This window comes from Microtus pennsylvanicus, chromosome 7 (assembly GCF_037038515.1).
Source record: "Microtus pennsylvanicus isolate mMicPen1 chromosome 7, mMicPen1.hap1, whole genome shotgun sequence".
NCBI classification, from domain to species: domain Eukaryota; kingdom Metazoa; phylum Chordata; class Mammalia; order Rodentia; family Cricetidae; genus Microtus; species Microtus pennsylvanicus.
The window spans coordinates 19,477,550-19,503,747 of record NC_134585.1 but is presented as its reverse complement, the minus strand read 5'-3'; the positions used below and the strand labels follow the sequence as shown (position 1 = coordinate 19,503,747).

The 26,198-nt window shown below is 36.3% G+C and overlaps 1 protein-coding gene across 4 annotated transcripts in view; it reads left to right on the top strand.

Moving 5' to 3' along the window:
- The window catches only part of Ctnna3 (catenin alpha 3), a 1,278,003-nt gene that overhangs the window by 1,138,545 nt on the left and 113,260 nt on the right, over window positions 1-26,198 (top strand). For all 4 annotated transcript variants that reach the window (XM_075980084.1, XM_075980083.1, XM_075980082.1 and 1 more), the window contains exon 14: window positions 4,135-4,227. In XM_075980084.1, the coding sequence (XP_075836199.1) occupies window positions 4,135-4,227 (93 nt within the window). The remainder of the gene's footprint in view (window positions 1-4,134; window positions 4,228-26,198) is intronic.

The window sequence follows — 26,198 nt, the reverse complement described above, 5'->3', positions numbered from 1 at the left end:
GAGTAAAGGAGACAATGCTGAAAGATAATAAAATTCCTTCCTGAGGAAGAAATTTGTCTGTCTGTCTGTCTGTCTGTCTGTCCATAAATCATCTACCCATGTATGTATCTATAGTTTATTCTGCCCCTGAAGTTTTAGTGCCTACTCTATGCTTCCTTATTACCTCAAACAAAATTCCCAGGAGGCATGTCTTCAAGTGTCATACCTGAGTATTTGTGCCCTTTTACATAACTGAAGTAATATCTAAGAAAAATAAAGACTGCTTATAATCATAGATGATATTGGCAAGTCAGACTTTCCTGTTTACTAAATCATATTTTAGTATGTGTTTATTGAGTCTCTATTATTATTAGGTAGTAAGCTTACTTCAAGTCACTTTGGGGCTCCCCGAGGAAGGCTTTTTAATAAGCAAATTCTGAGAGGAAAGCATGGAATGAATTGGGTTCTGATATAAGAAACAACTAATTAATACCTAGAACCTTTAAAAATTCCTGGGGCAGTTGAACTGTCCTTTTTTTGTTCAGATTCAGACACAGTACACTTAAAAAGGCAACTCATCCCCACTATCCCTTAGAAGGCATTCTAGGGTGAACCCTTTCCAAAGTCATGTAAGAAGGTCATTTTAATTTTAAGAAAAACTAAACTTTAATTAAAAATCCCTGTCACTTGCTTCATAAGGAAAACATTATATACAGAATTATATTAAATTCTGTTTAACACACTCATATTCTGTAGGTGTAATTGTACAAATATAACTACAGGTGTTTAGTAACCACCCTATCCACACAACATGCTATTTGGGGATTCTGAAGTAAGAGGTATTTAGTGGGCTCTCTAAGGTCACAGTCTGAAAATAAATTTGGATCAAATTGGAAGCATCAAAGTTTGTGTAAAATTTTGTGAAAAATACATAGGAATTAGATAATACAGGAAGAAGGAAATAACAGAGAAACAATCAGATTATACCACACCTCTGTCTGCTGATTTATTCCTGGCAGAACCATAGTACAATTGAGCTGCATAATACCTTTTGACATAGGTGATATTACCTAGAATCTGATCTGAGGAAAGGAAAAGTTTAAAAGATTCACAGGATGTACAGTGTCCCTTACGGGATGGCCAGAATCCAAATTCAGATTTGCATTACTCAAAGTTATTGGGTTTTTGAGCTCTGCAGAATTACCATTACGATAGTTCAGTCTACCATCACAAGAGTGATGATTGACTGGAGACACATGTGCTTTCCCACGCTGGTAGTTAGTTTTAAATATCAAGCCAACACAAACTAGAATCATTTTAAAAGAGAGTCTTGATGGGGAATTATTTATATCAGGTTGGCCAATGGGATGTATGTGGAGGAAAATTTTGTCCATGGATGTAGGAAGACAGCACCCATTGTTGGTGATACTATTCCCTAGGAAGGAGGTCCTGGACTGCAGAAAGGAACACAAAGGTTGCTGAAAGCGAGCAGGCCAGGATGCATTTATTATGTGCCTGCCTTGGTCTAAGGATGTGATGTTTTTTACTTGGGTTACTACCTTTATTTGCCCAAAATGAAGGATTGTAACTTGGGATGTTTAAGCCAAACAAATTTTTTTTCTCCTCTCTGTTGCTTTTGATTGAGGTATTTTATCAGAAATGAAACTAGAATACTCCCTAAGCCTGCGTTCTACCACTGAGCATACCACCAGCCTCTAAATTTTTAGCTTTCTGAAGTCAATAGTTGAGAAGAGCTCTATTTTGTGAGATGATTATATATTGTATCCCATTTTATTCTTTCTATTCTTTGCTTTCAGAGCTGAAAAAGTTAATAGTTGCATCCCTGAAAAATGATTAAGAAACTCTTCTTTCTTAGCTTCCACTTAATTTAAACTGTTACATTATATTCTTAACTTTTTTTTATTTTGCACTGCCTTCTAACCTCTTGCATTTCAGAATGTAGAATTGTGTCAGCAAGTTTTTTGAACACTCTCCCACTGATTTTGCTCATGAAGAGAACGGGTCAATTTTGGTGGCTTTGCAAGAAAAATATTAGTTCCATGTTACATAAAAAGAAAGTACGGAAGTATGTGGGTGTAATTGGTAGGCTTATCTCTTCCAGCAACAAAAATGGTCCTTGAGATTTCTGAAAGCAGTCACAGTTTTAGTTGGTTTGCCTTATTTGGGGTTTGATTAAATATTGGAATGAATGATGAATCTATGTAGCACTATGATGAGGCAACCCAGCTAATAAACAAAACACACAAACAGATCGCAATAGAGGCATCAGTCTTCAATTAAAAACAACAATATAAAAAAAGGGGGAATTGCTCAGCAAAAAATATATTCATATATCCGAAGACTTGGTGGATATATCAAGGAGGGAGGTAGAAATGTGTTTTCTCAAAACTCCTGTGAGACTACACAAAACGGCCAAGAGTGAAATGTGTGGTTTTTTGTAGAAGTTGCATGATGTTGAACTCAGGCTATTAATACCTGGGAAGAGAGAATCAGTTGCTCCATGGTCATTGTTACTCATAGCTGCAAAAGATCTTTGGAGAGATAACAAAAGACAAACACACTGGAGGCCTCAGTGAGAGGGGAATATTAATATCTGCTAGCAGTCAGATGCAATCCATGTAAAGGATTCTGCAGGGAAGCAATGGGGGTTGCTCATTGCAAGTGTTTGAGAAAAAAAGATGCATTGGGCGATAAATTGCCTGGAGCCAACACTGGATAAGAAATTGGTACTTTGCTCCATTATATGAACTAATAAGCACCTGTGCCATCTTTAGATTGGTATCAAAGGAAGGAAGACACTGGGCAATCATAAAAATGTCCCAAATAAGGTATAATAAGCAAAGTTTAAGGAAAATCAGAATTGGTCCAAAGAGGCTTGTCTTCAGTAGCCATGTCTACAGAACAGACTGGGTTTTACTTCATTTTGAATGATTTTGGTATAAAACTATTTTTTTTACTAGATTTGTCACTAGAATTCTATATGAAAGACATCATAGTATAAGGTTGTGACTGTGTAAAATGAAACATATATTCATGATTCGTATGCATTTTTATCTGTATTTGAAGTAATGACAGCAGTTACCTTTAAATTCTTATTTTGCTAAGTGCAATTACCTGATTCTTTCCTACCACGGTGGGGCATTCAATATTTAGCTGCCAAGTTGAAAACAAATAAAGAGCTAAAGTGTGATAAGCTATGACAAGGACAAGCTGGGGACATGAAGCAAACCATCTCAGTTATCCAATTCTATCTACAGATTCCCCAAGCAAGATATGTCTCAACTGATGCTGAAAAAAGAGAATGCACATTGGCTAATTATTGATAATACACAGAGAAATTTAAGTTATGTTATTTTTCATGTGAGTTCCTAGAAAATGCAGTTTCTTGATAGGTGTGGTGGCATCTGATAGTTTATTGACCTGTGAAATTTGTCTGATTTATTAACACTAAGCAACTTGGTTCAAAGTAACCATATAGTGGCTAGGCAAATTGCTTTGCACTGACTGAAAATCTTCCGTCTGATCTCTAATTGTCCTTCTACTCTACATTTATTGGAATATAATTTATATGTAATAAAGTTCTTCATTTTCAAAGCAAAAGCAACATTTTGAGTGTATAATATGGTCTACAGGTGCTCACCATTTTCTCATTTCAGAATTGCCAACATCCCAAAGAGAAAGTATGTATTCATTTAACAGTCCTAGCATCTTTCTCCCACAAAATACTAGTCAAATTGGTTTCCAATAGATTTTCATGTTTCAATAATTTCATGTCACAGTCTATGTATTCTTTATAATAGCATCTTTCACATAGCATGATATAATCAAGCTTCATTTACTGTGTAACATGAATAACTATTTGACCTCTCTTTATGCAAAAATTATACTCTACTGTGTGGCTGGACAAGTTTCTGTATATGCATTCTTAAGTAGAGTTGTTTCCCCTTTATCTATTATGATACTGGTGTGAAAACATTGAACTTTATATGAATTACTGCCTCTCTTGTGTACATAGCTGGGGTTGGATTTCAAAATGATATCTCGACTCGATAGTCACCTTTCGGAGGTCCTGCAGTCTCTTTTTAAAGTGACAGCAGCATTTTATAGCCTCTGTGCTTTGCTTTCTTTTTACAGACTCCAGAGGAACTAGAGGATGTTTCTGACCTTGAAGAAGATCATGAGGTCCGTAGCCACACCAGCATTCAGACAGAAGGGAAAACTGACCGAGTAAGTTCCCTATAGAGGGACCTCTGTGGGCTGTGAGTGGTCCCTGTCAAAAGTCTCTCATACATCAGACACCTGGATCTAGATTTGATTTTCTGAAGCACAGAGAGGAAGGTCTCAGACTATGGGTATAGCAAGCTAAAAGGATATTTTCAGTTTTGAGAAATCACAGTGAGGGCTCTAATTTTTGGTAAGGAATCATTCCAAACTGCTTTTGATAATATAAAAATCCTGACTATGAAAGTGAAATTCATGCATGTTTGTTGAGTGTAAGGAACAAGATCCAGGATTTTGTAAATATACTCTGAAATAATAGGAATCAAAATTTCTTACTGAGTCAGTAATGGTAACTTTTCTTCTTCTTTAGTGGCCTCAAAACATAGAGGTACCTCCCTCAAAGTGTACACACACACCCACACACACATACACACACACACTAAAAAGTTATTTTTTTCTATTTTTGTAGTAAGATAGGTCCATGTTTCTCTTTCACCTGAGTACATTGTTCTGAAAATAGACACCATTTTTTTTTTGTATAGCCATAAAGTAGTTGGTAATGTTTGGGATGGAAGCTCCATTTTGAGATTCAGGTTTCTACTGACTACTTGACTTGCCAATCCTCTTGAAGTTAATTCCTGCCAGGAACTGTCTAGAACACATAGTATCTAGGTGTAAGTTTCTTCAGATTTGGCTGCTATCATTGTTCAGAGATGGAGCCATGAAAGTAGCCATAGAAATGTGTTTTGGTGAAGGTAAACTCCGCTCCAGTAGCTGGTAGAGTATAATTGTGTCACTAGAATCAAAGTAAGTCTGAAGGCCAACAAGCCATTGAGAGAAGGAATTTTAATGAACACAAAGGGAATATTTTGCATTTGGATGAACGTGGGTGTTTTTACACTCAAGTATTACAAAAATAGACAATGAATCCTTGGTTTAGAGCCTTAGCATGAATAAATTTTATATTTCTTCATGTATAAAATGAAGATTAGATCAGATATTTTCATGTTTCCCTAGTAACGTCAAATAATATGACACATGGTAGAGGGTTTTATAAACCTTAAAGCTGCATATGACAAGGTAAATCTTATCTTATTTTGATGTTTACTTATGTCTATTCTGTTCTGGTTGCCAGCTAGATGGCCCTGTTGATCTTCTTCCTGGACCTTTTATAGGTCTTTCCTAGGAATGTTAGAAATGTTTATAGTTTTAAGACCATCCAGAAATTTCCCAGGATTGCGAATTTTCTTCCCTCTCCAGAGTTCCATAGCAACCTGTGTTCTCTTAAGGGATTCCGTGTGACAACCTCACCACTAACAGCAACAAGACAGACCACTGGCTATCAGATGTGCTGGGAGCAAAATTATAGTTCACATAACTAATACCTCTGCTCCTTTAGTTTTCCACTATGTATATCCCAAGTGACTCAGATGTCTTCCCTGTCTCCCCTTGATCCTTGCCTATACTTACAATGTGAAATTCTAGAAGATGTTTTAGAAGATCATTGTGGATCACATATATCTACCTCCAATCCTTTGTGTTGGGTATTGACAGTCTTCAGTTTTACTCATCACTAACACAGTCTCTTCTTTTTGTTGATTGGAAATTCTTAAGGATAGTCCAGTGGGTACCCTTTGGGACTGAACTTAAAAGTTCACAGTAATGAATAGCTTGATAATATTTCTTTGGATAAAACAACTCTCATTTCTTTCCTGACTATTCTCCTTCAGCTAATGGAACTATTGCCAAAATCTAGTCCCCAACTCAACTGCCTTCTATTGCCATGTTCTGCTTTGGTGGGTGTTCAGGTACAAGAAACAGTAACTTTGCATTCAGTTTTCTTAAATCTCATATTAACTTTGTGATATTTTGATAATATCATCTCAGCTTTACTAAAATTAATGAGGCTCAGACTAACGTAACTGTTTTAGTTATTTGAATGCTGTGAAAAGAAATCATGACTGAGACAATTTTAATAAGGAGAGCATTTAATTGGGGACTTGATTACAGTTTCAGAGGGTGAGTCTATGATGATGATGGTAGGAAGAAGACAGACATGGTGCTGGAACTGAAGTTGAGAACTTTACATCCTGATTGACAGGCAAGAGGAAGAGAGTGCGAGACTGAGTCTGGCATGGAATTTTGAAGCATCAAAGCCCACCCTCAGTGACACACTTCCTCCAATAAGATTATACCTACTAACCCTCCTAACCCTTCCCAAAAGGTTCGACTCTCTGACGACCAAGCATTCAAATTTACGAGCCCATGTGAGCCATTTTCATTCAAATCACATTCTACTCCTTGATCCATATAGGTTTATAGGCGTATTAGAACTCACACTGCATCTAGTTGAACTTTAGAAGTTCTCAAAATCTTTTACAATCTCAACACTGTTTACAAGTCCAAAATCCAATGTCTCTTCTGAGACACAAGGCTATCTCTTAACCATAACCTCCTGTAAAAGTAAAAGCAAAAAGCAAATCACACACTTCCAACATATGATGGCACAAAATATACATTAGTGTTCCTTGTATGATGAAGGTCTCAACATTTTTCTGCTTCTTGTATTTTACATACTCTGTTATATTGGACATGCACTAGAACAAATTTTAGACACTACTTATGCACTGAGTGACATTTATTATCATTTTATTTCCTAAGTTTCACTCCTAGTAGCTTTGGCTCAGCATCATCTGTTATAGCTGTCATCAGCTGTAAATGCCATTGGGTATTGCAAAGGTCTGCAACTAAAAATAATGATTCAGAGTCTGTAGACAATGTGGGACAAATATTAAATGACCAATAGTGCATTCTTCATGAAGTGGCAATTGGAGAGCCAAGCAAACGTGATTATCTCAATATAGAACATGGGAATTCTCTGGACCAAAACTGTGATTATAGCTACTGAACAGGTTCCACAGTGGTCCAGGAGCTTGATTATATAATAGATTTGTAAAAGATTGTTCACAGAGATGATTGTTTATTCTGTTCTTTCTTTAATCAAATATAATATAGGACTTTTTTCATATTAAAGTTTCAAATGAAAGAGGCATGAAAATAGATTTCTGTTAAGACTTGTTATATACTTACTTCCCAAACTTACTCTAGTAAAGCTTTTATGAATCCACCTTTTCTTAAGTTTAAACTAAATCCATGCGAATTTACATTTTTATATAAACATAGCAGTTCTAAGTATTGATTAACACACCAAAGTTCATACACCATCTCCATGTTTGTATCTTTTTAACAAAAGACTGGGAGTTTGTGTTTATTATTATTCTCTCTTTAATTTTGGAGAGTAGAGAAGGAGATTCAAAGAACTTAAGTAGTTTATTCCAATCATGTTGATTATGACAAAATCACAGGTTTTATGTTTTCTCTCTCTCTGTCTCTCCGTCTTCCATCTGTCTGTCTGTCTGTCTGTCTGTCTCTCTCTGTCTCTCTGTCTCTCTCTCTCTCTCTCTCTCTCTCACACACACACACACACACACACATACACACACAGAAAGACACACTTTTTAGAATAGCACATTTACTATGCAGATCAAAGCTCTCATGACATAGTATAGAATTAATAGTAGAACTGTCCACTGGGAAAACGATCTGTGAAACCAAAGATCAGGTCATTAAATCACACCTGTTTGAATCTTATAAAATTCTAAATGTCCTAGATAAAGATCTAGCAATAGGAAAATCAGTTTGTTGATTCACGTTCAGCATCCATCTGGTGAAGTCCAATCACTCAGTCTCCTGTGGTAGATTGCTTACCCTTGATAGATGAGTTCTAGGGAAATAGAGTAGGAAATCAGGAGACTTTGTAGGGAGTAAAACTCAAATCTCCCAGCATGGAACTCCCAAGAAGAGAGGCAGTTACGTTGCTTACAACCTCTTATTGTGCTGACTTTTTGTTTTGTTTCAATAATAGAAAGAAGAGAAATCTAATTTCTCATCTACTTCCCTGATTTATCTTCTGCCACAGGGACAGCAGGGGCAGCTGAGGCTCAGCAAATTGTCTCAGCATTAATAAGAGAGCAACTGAGAGAATGCTCCTCAAACCTTCTCAGGGGATGACTATGTATTTAGAGGTGTTTGATAAAGTGAATTGAGAGAATGTAGGGATTGGAATGCATGGAGAAGTGATTCAGCTTCTAGAAATGCTGATAATGTAAATGTCAAGAATAAGGTATTTATAGTAACAAAAGAATAAGTTCAAGTCTTTGCTGTATTATTTACAATAGACTTAAAATGTCTACTTCTGATTCTGGTTTTCTCATCTGTAAAATTCTAACAGTATCTATTTTGTGAGTTTTCAAGGATAAATTATATATGTGAGAAATTAATTCAATTCTTGGCACAGAGAGTATATTCTATCAATGTTTATTTTTTGGTATTCTGGTACTGTAAGACTAAATAATCTTCCATAATTTTACTTCTTAGAGTTTCGTTGCCTCATAGATAAACATAGTTCATAAATTTTAAATGGACATTTTCAGATATAAACAACTCATAAATTTTACATTATATGTGCTCACTATTACTCCTTCCTAAAAGGGAGTTTCATTACCCTTTTTCTTCCCATCCATTTGGTGTATACCACCATCTCATTAGCAACCACGTTGTCGTCTTGATTTTCATGCTTACTTTATTGGTGTTAGCATTTCATCACTGTGTTTAAGTAATCATTATTTTACTTACTACTGCCCCAAGTCGGAAGAGCAGCAATGTTGGCAATTTGAACACTTTGCTACAAATACTCTATTTTGTTACTTGATATCCATCAATTTAATTTATACATTAAACTTTATAATAAGATCTGTGCATAAAGAAAGCACGTATGAATATTAAATTTGATATCATGTATAGCTTCAGGCATCCATTAAAACATTTATTCCCTAGTTAGTGACGTACAGCAGGACACTTGTTTCATGGTACTGAAAAATTTTAACATTCTAAATATTCCATTACCAAAAGTCTTTTGAAGTGTTCTGCTCCTTTCTTTGTTTATTTGAAAAGGGTAAGAAGTAAGGAGACACTTCAAGAGTTTAAAAGGAATTTGGCTTTGATATAATTTCCAATGACACAGAACAGTTATGGCTGTATAGGATCTAACACAGAGACTTTTAGTCAACTCCTTAACATTGAGTAAATCAGAGAAAATTATCCAAGTATTGCCAAGTACTTGCTTTTTTTTAAGTCTTGTCATCTGGGAATTTTTCTTCTTCGCAGCATTTTGGTAGCTTGACAACCCATGGATTATGTCTCCATTAGAGGTTTCAACCACTTTTGAAAGGTTGCATTTACAAAAAGGAGGATTCATAACTATATATTACAAAAGTGGTTGAGACCCCTGATGGAGACAGGAAAGTCTCATGTTGGTGTTCTCAAACACCTCAAAGTTGCACAGAAGTTGAATTCCTATATTTTGTGATATACTGGTTAAGGAAAAGAGACAGGGAATCTCATCCTGGCACTTCAGAGAGTTTTCCAAGGAAACCTTTAAAAATGACAATTTTCTTCATTTAGCCCAGGAAGTGCCCAGTGTTTCTTTCTTCCACCCACACAGCTTGGAAGCCAGTAGAGCTTTAAGTCTACTGTCTCCTACAATTATGCCAGACCCTGTCTGTTTACGATTAAAGAGTGGTAAAAAGGAGACTCATTCACAAGTACTTAATGAGGCCAAAAGTTTGTTTGGAGGTATCTGAAGCTGTTGCCTCTAATTGCTAGAATCGTTTGTGTGCGTGAACAAAATGAAGCACATTTTTAATTTCAGCCACTGTTTGCTCATCTTTCAGCATGAAGTTCTGCCACTTTAAAAAGGGCTCCCAAGCCTTATATATTGCAACAGCCTTTATTTGTGAGCTCATCACTTATTTAATATTTATGCATGAATGTATTGTAGCTTATAACCTACTCTGCTTTAAAGAAATGTCTTTGCTGCCATTGAATCCGTATAAGCTCTATAAATAGAAACAAATTAGGAGAGAAATGAGAACAGTTGCCTAGGTTACTGGACACAACCTCAAAATGTCAACAGCAGCAAATGAACTGGAGCATATCAAATCTTAAAATGATTCTTGGTGGGTTAAAAAAAAAACACAACTATCGATGTTCACTGCAAGTTCTTGGTGATACCAATAACCACCTCATTATTGCTTGTCTACAGGCAGTTAGCCGAATGTCCTCTGCTATGAGAGTGTGAAAAAACCTGCCACAGATAGGTGGTTTGCTTAAAATCAAGAATGGAATGGTTTTTATAAGCCCTATTTATTATCAGAATATGCTTCCAATACAAATTACCATATAGCATATGAAGAGACGTGACCTCATTACCTGTTTCATGATATAATTTGAGCTGGGTTATTATGAAAAATAGTGCAAGGAGACCTGGGTAAAATTGCATGATGCAGCAGTCCTTCTACAGAAGGTTGTGACTTCTGATCATCAGTCTCTTTCATTTCAGTTTTGCTTTTATCAATCACTCTGCTACTTTCTGTCTTCAGTCAAGAGACTGTGTACGTGTGTGTGTGTGTGTGTACAGTTGTGTGTGAGGTTCAGTGGCAACCACCTCAGGTGTCATCTAACTTTAACTTTAGAGACAGGCTGTAGTATTAACCTTGAGTTTACTGAGACGATTTGGCCGACTGACTACCTCCTGCCTCCACCTCCCCAACACGGGGATTTCAAGTGGACACCACACGAGCCAGTTTTCTTGTGAGTCAAGAGAATCAAATGTAGGCCCTTATGTTTGCAAGGCAAGCACTTACGGACCTAGGTATTTCATCAAGCCCTTCTCTGAGGGTTATGAACAGCAAGTTCCTTCAAACCTCTGTTCTAGGCCTCAAGGTTCCCCAGTCCTCCTCATCTTTCTTAGACATTCTCCCATAGTAGCAAGATTTGTTATTTCATTAGCTCACAGTGCCTAGTGCGGTCCTCTCTCCTAGGCTCTGTCTACACATAGACACAGGCTTGGCTCTTCCCTCTAAGAGATGGCTCATTGGCATGTGTGACATTGTTTTGAAGGTTACATGCTTCAATCTACCTCAATAAGCTGCTCCAAATATGTACTCTTGTGGCAATTTTAAAAGTTCAGCAAATGTAGTTCAAAATCTAAGAGTAACTTTGTAGTCCTTTTATAACTTCCCACAAAATGCATTCTGCTTCTCCTATTTTCTTTAGAATGTTCTAGATTTATCTATTATTTCCATAATGCCCACTATTAAGGATGCACATTCATAAAGATTTTGACCTAGGTTGCTGTCTGTGATGGGCAACCAAAGTCAGAATGTAGTCTGTGTTCAATTTTGCTTAAAAACAAAAGACCACAAATGGACTGAAGATTTTCCAGAGGTTAAATTATAGGAATTGAAAGTCATTAACCTTGCTAATTATTTTGACTACCAGCAATAGTTAATTTCTTTTGTGGTGAATTCTCTTTCCATGATGAAATATGCCTTCTGAAGGTAGGCTCCTCATCTTCGGGGGAAATAGGAGAGAACCTAGCTTGACTGGATTTCAAATGGACAATTCTTACCTTATAGAAAAACCCATTTATAGTCTATAAAATGGGCAAGATGCTTTCAAAAATATTTGTTTCTTAAAGAGGCAAAGAAATAATTTACAGTCCCAAATGTTACAAAGCAAGTGTTCTAACAAAGGGGAGATAGAGAGTCCTGGAGTCCAGTGAGGAATTACTGAAAGTTCATTCATACTCAGGGGAGCATTAAGGACATTCTGGTCACCTCTTTAGTTCAGCAACCGGCATTTATCACCTGCATTCCTGCATCAGGTTCTGACATTGTCTCCTTCTTTTATTTTTATCTCCCATTCTCTACCTTAAACCAACATGAAGTTTACAAAGAGATATAATATTTACCACTGTGGTAGTTTGAATGTAATTGGCCCACATCATCTCATAGGGAGTGGCACTATTAGGAGGTGTGGCTTTGTTGGAGGATGTGTATCACTGCAAGTGTGGGCTCTGAGGTTTCCTATCCTCAGGATACCAACCATATCTCAGTAAACTTCCTGTTGCCTGCAAGATATAGGACTCACAGCTATTACCCCAGCAACACATCTGCCTACACTCACTATGCTCCCTGTTATGATAATAATTGACTGAACCTCTGAAACGGTTTGATACCCCTTTCTTTATAAGAGTTTCTGTGGTCATGGTGTCTCTTCACAGCAGCAAAAGCCCAAGACAACCACCATACTTCGAAAAACTGAATCTGGGTCTGAGTGTCATTTTTGTTGTTAACATTACATTCAGTCCATCACTGCCCTGGGTGAGAGAGCTTTAGATATTGTTCCTGCTTCTACACTCCACATGTTGGTTTCTTTCCAGAACCCCCTCATTCTACCTCAGTTATTTAGGCATTTGACTTCCTCTCAAACATTTCTCTACCTTTGAGGGTCTTCCTCAGCACCCATTCTCTCCCCATCAGTAACTAATTATTCTTCAGTAGGGTTGTATATAGGCCCAGCATTTGAGGAATCTCATATCTAAGGGGTCTCTTTCAACCATGCAACATAAATATTTTCATGTCCCATCATCACATTCATTGTTAGTGTAGAATTTTTCAGACTGAAGTTTGGACTCTGAGTTAATAATTTGGAGTTTGATTTCCTAAGCTATTAATTTAGGAAAGCACGTGGGTCTGAGTTCTCTCACATTTAGAGTGTTAGGCTATTGTGTGGTACACATCTATCTTGTGATCTATGAAGACTGATATACTGGCTTGAATGGCCCCTATTTGTGCTAAGCAGGTGGTCCTTTTTTAGAAGGTTCTGGAATACCTTTGGAGATAGAGTCCTGCTGGAGGAATTGGGTAACGGGGACAGGCTTTAGGATTACTTAAGAATCCTACTTCCTGTCTGCTCTTTGTCTCTTGGCTGAAGGCAGAAAGTTGCAGATTCCAGCCACACATTCTTTGGCCACTATGATAGACTTTATTAACTCACCTGGAAATCAAAATGGTCTTTCCCATTTTAAGCTGTTTCTTAACAGGCATTTGGCCACAACCACAAGAAAAATTGCACACAGCTTACCAGGAAAAGTTCCTGAGGTGTCTTGTTTCCAAAGAACTCCCATTTCCAGTTCCACACTGCAAGCAGGTCTTTCTTCCTAACAGTTTACATGAGACTGATAAATCTCATTTTACATTGCTAGGACACTACTCTAAAGTAATGAGTGACTGGTGGCAACTTCTGCCAGGGAACACTGACAGTAACTACTCTGCCACTTTGCCAAACCCTTCAGCTGCCTTCTTATTCCTTGCTGTGTAACACACACAAATCTGTAGCATTATTTCTTCAATTGTAAAATAGTTAAGTCTTTACACACATAGGGATCCAATGCAGTATTTTCATGTATACATTTACAGAGTGGGATGATTAACTCTATTTATTTAAGAGACCTGTCACTCAGTATTTATTTTTGTGTTTATTTTAAAAATATTTTCTTAACAATTTTGAAATACAAAGTGCTTAATTTAAATACAAACTATTCTACACACACAGACACACACGGTTATAGCTACTTTCTAATTGAAACTTTTCTTTGGTCAGTATCATCTTCCCTATTCTCACCCACTGATCTTCCACACCAATAGTGAAGAGTGTTTGTTTCTGGGAGAGCTCCTCTTTTAGACTTTACATTAAATCAGGATTATGTGGAATTTCTGTACTAGTTTATTTTGCTGTGGTCAATTTTATTTCAGGTGACAGAATTCACGTCTTTTAAATAGCATTCCATTGTATAAGTACAAATGTTGCATTTTCTTTAACCATTTATTTGGTAATGTACACTTGATCTCATCCCTCTGGATTTATAGAAAATGGTACGAGTAAACGTGGAAAAGTAGACAGCTCATGGGTAAATAGATTTTAATTATTTTAGATGAATACTCAGAAGTGAAACTGATATATGACATATTAATGCTGTTCTTAATTTACTGAGGAAATCCCTTACTGTTTTCTTTTATTGCTTACTTCATTAGTTTAGAATCCACTTAATAGTACCTATGGGTTGTGTTTCCTCACACTACTGCCAATATACTCTCAACTTTCTGATGGCTATCATTCTAACAGGGTAACGTGGTAGATTAGCTTGTCAGAATTCAGTTGAGGGCCAAAAGTCATGAATTTTTTGGTACTTCTTGGTATAAAATTTCCATGTACCTCTTGGTTACTTGTTTGTGTTCTCCTGGGAAATATTTAAGTCCTTCGACTTTTTTCTTTTGAGTTTTTTGTTCCTACAATTATTAATCCTTTATTATATGTATTGTTGGCAAATATTTTCTTGCAAACTGTGAACTGTCTCTTATTTTCTCCTTTGCTATGTGGAATCTTTTAACTTGCTGCAGTTGTTGTTGTTTTTTTTTTATCTTTGTTGCCAGTGCTTTGATATTCATGCTTAAGAACCCTTTGCCCAAATCAGTGTCTTGGATTACTTTTGCTTATTTATACTGGGACATTTATTTACATTTACATTTTGATGCATAGGAGTACATTGTGCATAAATTTCAGAATTCATCAGAGTAATAAGAAGGGTTTTCTAGGGATCAAATGTCAATGTCATCTCTCAGGATACAGAGAGAAGCAAAGTGGCAGAGAAGGCAAGTAGATTTTATGACAGTCAGTAGAATAGGAGGTTTTTAGGTGACATGGGCTATTCAGATTGATTTAAATTCTCTCTCCTGAGTCAGTTTTACTTATCTTTTTGCTGGTCCATTTAAATTTACCAGCTTAAAAAAATACTTTGGAATCTAGAGATGTCTCAGTGGTCAATATCACCAGATCACTGGCTACTTTTCACAGGACCTAGAGTTTCTTTCCAGAACCTATGTGACAGCTCACAACAGTCTGTAACTCCAGTTGTATAGGATCTGACATCCTCTCCTGGTTCCTTGAGCACACATGTGGTGTACATATACATGTGTGCAAAACACATATACACTATATATGTGTGTGTGTGTGTGTGTGTGTGTGTATATATATATATATATATAATTGAATTAATAGAAAATTGTATACCCTTACTGAATATTCAAAGGGCATATGTTAGTAAAGCCCTTATATGAAGAAAAGGTATGTTTTCTTTTCTTTAATAATAGCTGTTACTTTCCATTCAGACTGACTAAAATTACTTTTTATTAAAATTAAAAAGAGCACTAAAATTAATTGATCTAACACCTTGAAGTTTAGATACAAATTACTAAGCCATATCCCGGATGATAAAGTCCTTGAATTGCAGAATAGCTTCAGTGATCCTGTGTGATAGCGTAGAACTCCCCATTATAGCTCTGTTGCTTATCATTTCCTTGATAAGGGTTGAAAGCAAGAGAAATATCAAGAATCAGACAAGCACCCCTGTTAGTTTTACCTGTACAATCTGCAGAGACCCCGAGGTCATTCTGAGCCAGGGTTCAGCATCTCTGCACAAAGCACATCTGTGGGGAGAGACTTCTCACCATTCACATGGTTGGCATAGCTGTTGGAATGGGGCCTGAATAGTGCATGGAATATTGAGCAGGATCTCTGGTCTCTACTCAGTAGAATACGATAGAGAGTATGTCAGTCACAGTGTATGTGATCAAGACATCTCATGGCACTGTTAACTGAATTATGTCATGTTGTGGAGATGTTGGTGGCTCGTAAGTTTTTAGGTGATGAGGATTTTATCTTCCTTTTCATTTTTCCCTTTTTGTAGATGTCTTCTACATTCTCCCGTGTGTAAGACAGAATGATTTGCAAACATATTGTGTATTCTACTCCAAAAAAATGAAAACCCAGAAAACACTGTTCATAGCCTGTGAAATCCCCTGCTTGGGAACCTTAGGCAAAAAAAAAAAAATCATTCTCTCTCATCTATTACTTTGAAAATGTTCTCAATTACCATGGATTTTGTTTGTGAAGTGTTTGCACACAGGCTGTGTTTGAAACGGTGTGCATCTTTCTGAGAGCTTGCTCCAAGTAGCCTGGAGTTTTACTTTGGAGAGCCTAACGAATTGGAGACTTAGGTTTATTTCCCTTTGGTGCTCATCTGGAGACAAAGCTTCATCTGTGTGCCGTCTCCGCCTAAGTTAAACCTCTCATCAACTGCTGCTGCTTCTGTCGAGGAGCTCATTTCCAGTCCCGAAAGGGATTTCACTTGAGGAACTCTTGTCTGCTGCTAAGCACTGCTCTGGCCCAGATGTCTGCCTCTCTGAATTCACGTCCAGCAGACAGGAAGAATTATGTTTTGTTTATTTAATTTTCTCTCGCGCTCTGGCCATATGGACAAATTTAGAGCACTGTTGTTGCTGTTGTTGTATGTTTTTCTTCCAGCCTAGTATTTTATTGTATCTCATATCCACAAAGGGATTTTTTTAAGTGTTTTGAGTCTGAGGCAGTAACTGTGCCAGAAATTTGATGTAGATAGTTATTTTTCCAGATATGTGTGCAAGATAGATTTCAAGAAAACTGTGGATACGTAGATTTACAGAAGTTTGTATGTTCTATGTAAAATCACAGCATAGTGGCATGATAGCTACATGTATCCTCTATTCTCTTTGTCTATAAATAATGCTAACATGTAATGAGCTAAAATATTATAGTCAGTTTTATATAGTGCTCAGGTAGTTTTGACAAGAGAAAAGGAGCCTGTGCATTTCAGTCAAGTTGTAATTATTTATAAATATTTTCAACCATGATTGATTGAATTTGCCCATATGGATCTCAAGGAATATGGAGAGCAGACTTTTGCATCTAGAATAACTTCACAGAAGTATAAAAACTGGAATTGAATTACCCACATGTCACATAGAGAGAGGAGTTCTTTAATTGAGATGTGATGGAGAAAGAAGTAAATTTTAGATTTTTATCAAGCCTTGGGGCATTTCTTCAGACAATTATTGGTAGCATGAGTATTTATTGATAAGTATATATATATATATATGTACAGTATGCATATATATATATATTAACTCAGCACTTAAATTTGTATCTATGAAAACTGCTTGAACTGTCATAAAATACATAGCAGTCTAGAGACTCTCATGTCCACTTTCATTTATCCTTGGACATTAAAATAAACATCACAGAAGATGATGTAGAATATTAGTCGGTGCTCCAAATCCAGAGACTATTCACAGTGTTCCACCATTCGCTCATCATGTAGACAAGCGCTGATATTTTCTGGGTATATCTGAAGCATGCATCATGCAAATGAATGAGTGGCCCAGTGTACAGCTAAACCCGCAACATTAACTAGGTTCTACCTGGTACCTTCCCAGTCATGATGCACCTTTTCTTTGTCTACCCACTTCTCCCCCCCCATATCCACTCATCATTTACTTTTCTCTATCACAAGCATTACATTAATCACAATGAATAAAATAAAAAAATCCACATTTCAAAATTAATATTTCTTTCCTGTCAGATAGTCCTTTTAAGTACTTTTTATTGATAGAGTTTTGAGATGTGCTAAGGCTAACATTACTTGCTTAAAGTAATGATTTTTGATTTCTTCTAGCATCATTTTTTATGCATTGTCTTATTTTAAAAAATAAATGTTTGCTATTTATTCTTAAATTTAGGCTCATTAGTATTTTATCAGACAGTACAATCCAATATTTAATATTCAATTGAGAGACTTTTCTTACATGATTTTATACATCTACCCATGTATAATGAGCACTCTTACCCTTATAACCTCTATTATCTCTCTATCTTCCAGTCCCCCAGACTCCACACAAAGATCCTTTACAATTTCATATCGAAATCATTTTGTTTTGTGACTCAGTGAGTTCCACCAGGGCCATCTGTATGACCATGGCTTTGGAACTACCCATTGGCTGCAGCAATTGTTAACAACTAAAGAAACCATTGTTTGTGGGTTTAGCTGTACAATGGGCCACTCGTTCATTTGCATGATGCATGTTTCAAATATACCCAGAATATTAGAAGCCACATTTTTCTCTCTATTCTACAACCTTGATAAAGTCAGACAGGCTGAAATTTTGTTTTCACTTAACTTCTTGAGACTCTTTATGCTGCCCCTAAATACTTTGATGGATTTTTGCCAAATACACAACTGATAGACATAGATGATCTTAAAGGCATTTTAAATATTGAATTGTCCTGATGGCATCTAACTGTCAAATATTAATATCAAGTGAAATGTATGTGATAGTAAGAATAGAAAGGTAGGGATAAAAAAATGACTACAGAGGTGGTTTCAGTATAATGTGTGCAAAGTTCATGAATGATTTTGAATTTTTCACTATAAGAAATCAGTTTTATATAAATTTATTTAATTATCAAACTATGAAAACTTGAAATAACTGTGGAAGTTATGTCACAAATGAACAGATGCATCAATAATTATTGGTTGAGCAGAATCACCAAGAAATAATGTTTCTGTAATTTCCACAATAGCATAAGCTATTTTATGTTACATTTTAAAACCCATAACTTGGTAAATAGATGGTATACTATGCAAATTTTTAGATACCTCATAATCTATATGAACTTTATGTTACATAATCATGTACATAACATATAACCCTCAAAGATAGACGTGAATGTCCACAGGTATTTAAAATGTAAAAACAAAGAAAATGTGCTTAGAAATAGTAGCCATCTAAATCTTTTTAAAATTATGCCTATGTTAGTAGGACAGTATTTATATAGTTTTTCATGACTTACATGAATAAAGTGATTAGTGGAATTTGTTTCCAACTTGTAGTTCATGATTCCTTCCTTGAATAATTTGAAATCCTAAATATATAAAGTGTGCATCTTCTGCCCAGGACTCTTGCAGGCTCTTTGTCAGCCTGGGTGGCAGTAGAGAATTTTGTGCAGCAGACATCACTTCATGCTGGGGGAGTGCACTGAAGGTGGTTCATGGCCTCAATTCTGACGAAACTCCACACTGTGCTGAAATAGCGCGCTGGGTGGGGGTGAGCTGCTATACGCGGGGAAGCTCGTGTATAAACTAGCACATCTCCAGTATCCTCCAGCTCCATCTCCCGTTTCATTTTCTGTCCTTGTGCTCATACCAACACGTCCCCTGTCTACTTCCAACCAATTTACGGTAAACTGGGGCATGAAATTCAGGTATCTAAACTTATCTGTGGAGTGGAAGAGAATTTGATTTGAGTTACATGCTGTAATGAGTGGGTTCCTAGAGCTTGTTTGACTCGCTTACAGTCTTCCCAATATTTATTTATTGAATTGCTCAAAAATTTATATACTGTCTGTTTGCATGGCATAGGCAACTATCAACACCCTGCAATAATGACTTCGGGAAGCACAATGCAATTGCATCTAAATTAGTTTCAAAATTGAAACAGCTAGCGTCGAAATAATTTAATGTGTAGGTATTTAGATATGGTGTGAAGTTTTTAATGTACTTTTGTTGTGTATTAAATAAAAGTAAATTATATATATATATATATATATATATATATATATATATATATATATATTATGAAATTTATAGAATAGTTTTAGACTCCTTGTAGAGTAAACATTGCACCCTGCACGAAGGACCATATTCTGGGTCAGCCAGGATTCGAGCAGTTGGAAGTCACTTTATGAGGGGATTGAGACACAAGTGGTAACTCTGAAGGAACCCTGATGTCGATTACGTGGATAAGAAAGATACTTTTGAAGAAGTGTCTAGAAATGAAAAACTGTAAAAAAAGAAAATGAGAGAAAAGGTACAGTTAACAGCATCTGATGATTGTTTTCATGGAACAAAAGCCATCTTGTGGAAAACAGATTGAAAACCCTCCTCTCAGTTCTCTCAGTTCCCTAGTATTGAGTCCAGACTGTCATATAACAAGAAAGGAGAGGGGACATGAAGAATTGCCTAATAGCTAGCAATTGCCAAAACCATAACAGAGTGCCTCAGAGAGGAGTGCATGGCTGTTATTAAGAGAGATAAGAAAAAGATATTAAAAGTACGAAAGATATAGATAGCTTCAAAAAAATAAAAAAATACCATAGCTAGTCATATCTGATGAGGTCATTGTTGTACTGAGACAGTCTGGACCTGGCTTTCTTAGGAAGATAAATACAGTATTCCTGTTTCCCCAAAGAAGCTGATCAGGGCATTAGTAATTGCCTCATGCTACTAAATTCACCATGATTGTAATGCATGTAATATAGCATCCATTTAAGAATACTATTTGCCAGGATTTATTCTCCATGCCCTGATAATTGGTTTGGGAAGTGATATATAATGGTTCCACTGTTTGGTTTTTTTCTGAAAGACTTCAAAGTAATTTAAAACATTGTAGCTGTTCACATCTTAATATTATTATAGTCAAGTCCAAACATTATGGATGCCATCATATTGAATAAACTCATTAATCATCTCCTAACATTGTGTGATATCCAGTCTGTGTTCAGTCTCTACATCTATAGCCCAAATGTGTTTTGTGAATTTTATATTTCCCTGAAAGCTAGATACAAACTGTCTTCACTAATAACTGTTTTATAGAAAGTAAAAATACTTGAATATTTGAAAGGCCATGTTTTTTAACAAGAGAGGGATTTACACTTGACCTCTATGGACATAATTTCCATGGTCGTGACATGTATATTACTATACTTTAACATACTATGATCATTTAAATTGTATATTTCTATGAATAAAATTCAAAATCTGTGTTTCTTGGATAGGCGACTATAAAGTCATAAGATGTACCTAGGAATTAATTGTCCATAAAAATGTTTATAGTTGAGGAAAACAGAAAAGTAATAAAAATAGAATGGCTTATATTTAAAATTAAATATCACATATTCTCCTATCCTGCTTAGTAATATTTTAAGACCATTGACCTCTCTGGGACATACAGGTCCTTAATTGTTCAGTGTGTGAAATATATCAGTGTGTCTTGTTGGTAATTGGGTGAGTATATCAAGCTTAGTATTTCTGTGGTCTTTGTGATTGTGGGACTCATTTGCTCAGTTTGACTTTGGGTGTGTCTTGGCTCTGTGAGGTGGGACAAGTGAACAGTGTGCCATCCGTTCCTCCAAAGATTTTCAAAGTCTTTTAGGCTAGTTTAAATATCTTCTGTGTTCTGTCGGTAAGCACCACTTACCAAAGACCTTCATACGTGTGGTACTATTGTCTATATGCATGCACATAGCTTTCATCTGAACAAAACTCATATGTGAGTTAATTATTGTTCAATACACTGAGATTTAGAATGGTTAAGTTTCTTGCTATATGAGTCACACTAGTCAACATTAAAGTTGAGTGAAGATCTATATCAAAATTCCTACTTTTTTTCCTACTATGATATCTTCCCCCTATCTTTCATTTTTTAAATGGTTATTTATTTACTTAATTTTTTTATTTGTGGATCTGTTTGGGGAGATGTACCCATTTCTGTGTGTATAAGCATGCCAATAGAGGGCATAGGATGGTTTGGAGCTAAAGTAATAGGCATTTTGCATCATCTAGCCTGACAAGTGGATGCTGGGATCTGAATTCCAGTCCTGATTGGACAGCAAACACACTAATCAAGAAGCTCTCTCCCAGCTCTTTCCTTACCTTCCACAGGTGTAATAAAATCATCTAGCAAAAAAGCATTTTATAGCCGGGCGGTGGTGGCGCACGCCTTTAATCCCAGCACTCGGGAGGCAGAGACAGCCGGATCTCTGTGAGTTCGAGACCAGCCTGGTCTACAAGAGCTAGTTCCAGGACAGGCTCCAAAACCACAAGAGAAACCCTGTCTCGAAAAACCAAAAAAAAATCATTTTATATAGAAATGATGAGTATAATGAAGAATAAAATATCCAGGTGGACAGGAAAAAAAATCAAGAAAACACATTTGAAATCCTCCTGTTTGTAGAAGCTTTATATTAGTCTACAGTGTAAGCCACAGAGAAAAGTATAAAATCTGTACATGTAATATTGTGGACATATGCTTCTTTAGGTCTTGGATTGTTGATTTTATCTTTGAAATTGGAGTCGGGTTCTCATACATTTGTACTAAACTACCACTGAGCTATTTCTCTAGCATCCCATACTTTTATATTAGTTTTTATTTATGTATTTTTTTTGATTTTTAGAGACAGGGTTTCTCTGTGGTTTTGGACCCTGTCCTGGAACTAGCTCTTGTAGACCAGGCTGGTCTCGAACTCACAGAGAACTGCCTGCCTCTGCCTCCCAAGTGCTGGGATTAAAGGCGTGCACCACCACCACCCCGGCTTACTAAGTTATCTAATTGACTTTGAATTTATTCTATAGCCTAGAAAAACCCTAGATTTGTGATCCTCCTTTATTGTCCTGTCAAGTGACTGAGGTTATGGCTTGTTCCACCAGGACAAGCTAGCTTGCAGATAGTCATATTAATAACTCCCCGAATTGAAGTTATTTATTATCAATTATAGTCTTATTTTCAGAGAACTTATATTCTAAGGGAGAATATCAAAAATCAAAACAATAGAAAAAACTATTGTTAACGGTTATTCTTTCTTTAAAGACTTTCCTTTAGGAAGTTGTATTTTTGTCTTCATTAATGATTAGGCTATAACAAAGAACACTGTAAACATTTACAAACAAAGAATTGGTAGAGTAATCTAAATTCTACATAGATGGGAAGCTAAAGAAAGTGCTATGTACTGTTCAATTAGGTCTAGAAAGATGATACAACTTAGTCAAAGAAAGGTGAAGAAGGAGAAGAGGATAAGAAAATACTAAATGGGATATACCTGAAGATGTTTATATGTAACAACGAGCAGAATTGCTTAGCTGGAGGGCACAGAGAGTGTGGATGTAAGAAAAAGAAATGAGACAAAGATTACTAAATGCCTTGTGACACTCGAGTTTCACATCTGTTTATATGCACAGAAGAAACGCTAGAAGATTTATTGCTAAAGAAGGAACCAAAGTTACTTGTTGCCCATAAAAGAGAAAAATGTAGTATCTTCAAAACCTTGAGAAACACAAAACAAAGGGTGCCTGTTTACTGAGTGGAATACTGTCCAGTTTATCCAGTGAAATACCCGCCTGTCTACACAGTGAAGTAGTGAAGCCCCTGCTTGTTTACATGGTACAGTGCCATCTAGTTTACAAAATGGAATAGCACCCAGTTTGGAGAGGGGCACCATCCTGTTTACACAATGGAGAACTGGCTTGTTTACATCGTGAAGCACTTGCTTGTATATGTAAGATATTGGAACACTGCAGTTAACCAAGGGTAGTGCTGTCTGGTTTACACAGTGGGGTACCATTCCATTTACACAGTGAAATGGTAGCCTGTTTACACAGCAGAGTATTGTCCTGTGTACACAGTGGAGTACCATCCATGCAGGTCAACAAGCAGAACATAAATATGTGCATTACTTAGTAGCAGATCAGATATGAGTTCTCAACATGGAACAGCAAATACAAGTTCATAGATTGTGAATTCATGGTTATTTATCTATGGGTTCAGAAATCTAGATACTGAGTATTATTCTAGGAGATCATTAGATAAAGATAGTTAAAGGCTTACAGGGCATCAGTCATGTGTATTATTGGTTCTTTTGCTAGGGTCATAGATTTTTCTCTAATTGTAAAAATAATTCCAGAGAAATAGTCATCCCATGTAATAAGACACCAACTGGTATTCTGATATCAAATGATCCGTGCTGGAACACACATGAGAGTAATATTTTAAAGACTGAGCAGGTTGTATATACATACACACACACACACACACACACACACACACACACACACACACACACACACATATAGGTAGCAATAGTTAGTGAAAGAAAAAGCCATCAATTTGAAAAAGAGCACAGAGGGATATACACAATGTGTTGAAGGGAGAAGAGGGAAGAGGAGATTGTTGTAATTTAATTTCCAAAACATAAAATAAATAATTAAAACAGTTCCAATGATAAATTTATTACCTAAATATTTTCCTATATTATACTGTTAAATAAATGTTAAGAATTGTAAAATTGAAGTAAACATTTCAGTGAAAGAGGAAACTAATGCTAGAAAGTAGAGCTGGAAATACATAGGACGAGATGGATACACAAGGAAATGTGACAGATGACAGGGACATGATGGCCGTCCTTAGCAGAACAGAATAATAAAGAAAAGCAAGGTTTGCATTTCCTGAGGTTTCTAGCCCATATGGAAAACTTATTCTGAGAAACGTCAATCAAATATGTAGATTTGTTTTGCTAGGTTTCCTCTTTCTTATTCTGTGATTAAATATTTCTAAGTATGTGACACTCAACGCAGTCTAGGAAAGAAGGAAGCTGTGGAGACTGCAGAGGGAAGACTGATTCTGTGACGTGCGGGTGCTGGAGAATACCTCCATGGACAGTGTGGATGTTTTGGTGCATTTTGGGTGACATTGCTCATGTTTGTTGCCATGGTAATAGAAGAAGAATTTCTGGCTACGCTTTATGGTTTGAATCTTGGTTCAAACATTGCTCGACACTAGACTCTTATTACATGGCTTAGTCCTCTTAGAGATATTTATTTTCCCCATGAGTAAATTGGAATAACCCTAGTACTTACCTAATGTGGCTTTTATGAAGATGGGACCTCAAATAAAGAAATGGTGCCTACCTCGGTCAAGTCACTGACAATTATTTTCATCGGATTTGGTTTTAAGCCCCCAAGTTGATACACAATGTGGTATCATTCATATGGCACGAAACTACAACGCTATTTGCATCAAAATTCTTTTTTTGTAGACACTGAGCCTAGACCTTTAGATACCCGTCTATATATGTCAGAATTGCTACTTGACCTCAATTGTCTTAAGCATCATTTCTGTTTTTTTCACACCTTGTACAAAATAATTCAAAAAGCATTTTTTAAAAAAAAATCTAGAATCCTCAACATCAAGTATTCTCTTGGGTTTTACTTTTAAATTTTCCTAGTGATTGAAATTGATTGATGATATTTAATAAATTATTCATAGATCCACTTAAACCCTTCAGTTAAAGTGTCAGACAGTAATTTAATCATCCATTATTGTTTCTGTCCTGTGCACAGAAAAACTAGAATCCTCCAGAACCTCAATTTTACAAACTCTGGTTCAACCTCTGACCATTCTCTTGTCAGAGCCAAAAGTCATTTGGTTGTAACTCGCCATGTGAACTGAGAGTATGTCAAATGTAACCTATGAGTTTCCTGTCTGTGACAGTTACCATTGCCATGTTGTGCAATTATCCACTGGGCTCCCTCAGGAGGAGGGAGGAAGTTGTAGTTACTGTCATTTTGTTGGGGAAACTTACTTAAGGGGATTAAGGACTTCCTAGAGATCATATAGGTGGTCAATGACATTCCTAAAGAGAGTGGAGGGGGAGTGGGGGATCGGGGAGGGGGGGAATGGGAGGAGAGGAGGAAGTGTAAATATTTTGTATGGAAAATAAATTTAAAAAAGGGAAAAAAAGAATAAAACTTAGAAAACCCTTGACCACATCCCCACCTTAATATTTTATTATGTCATTAGTGAATAATTTTCACTAATATTCAATAAAACTCCGCACTATGGATTATTCTGATTATCGGCATTATTGTCAATCAGATAGAGACATTTTCTCAGTTGAGAGCACCTCTTCCCAAATGACTCTAGCTTGTGTCAAGCTGGCAAATAATAATAATAGTAATAACAACAACAATATATCCAGCACAGCCAACACCACAGAATCATTAGCTCTCTTACCTCTCAGATATAGGTTATACACAGATGCCTCTGCCGAATCTATTCACGATTATTAGTACTTGAATGTATAAACATTTTACGAGAAGAGAAAAATAACGGCCAGTATTCAAGATGGAGAAAACCTATTTCTATTTCCAAGCTCGTTTAACAGGTTGATAGCTTACAATTTACTTAACATACTTGTTATTACTTTTGATTCTGGTAGTAGTGAACTGTATCTTCATTTATGTCCCTTGCCATATGCCAGCAGTAGGAAAAGCTGCTTGGCTTTTAACACTCTGTGTGGGACACATTTCC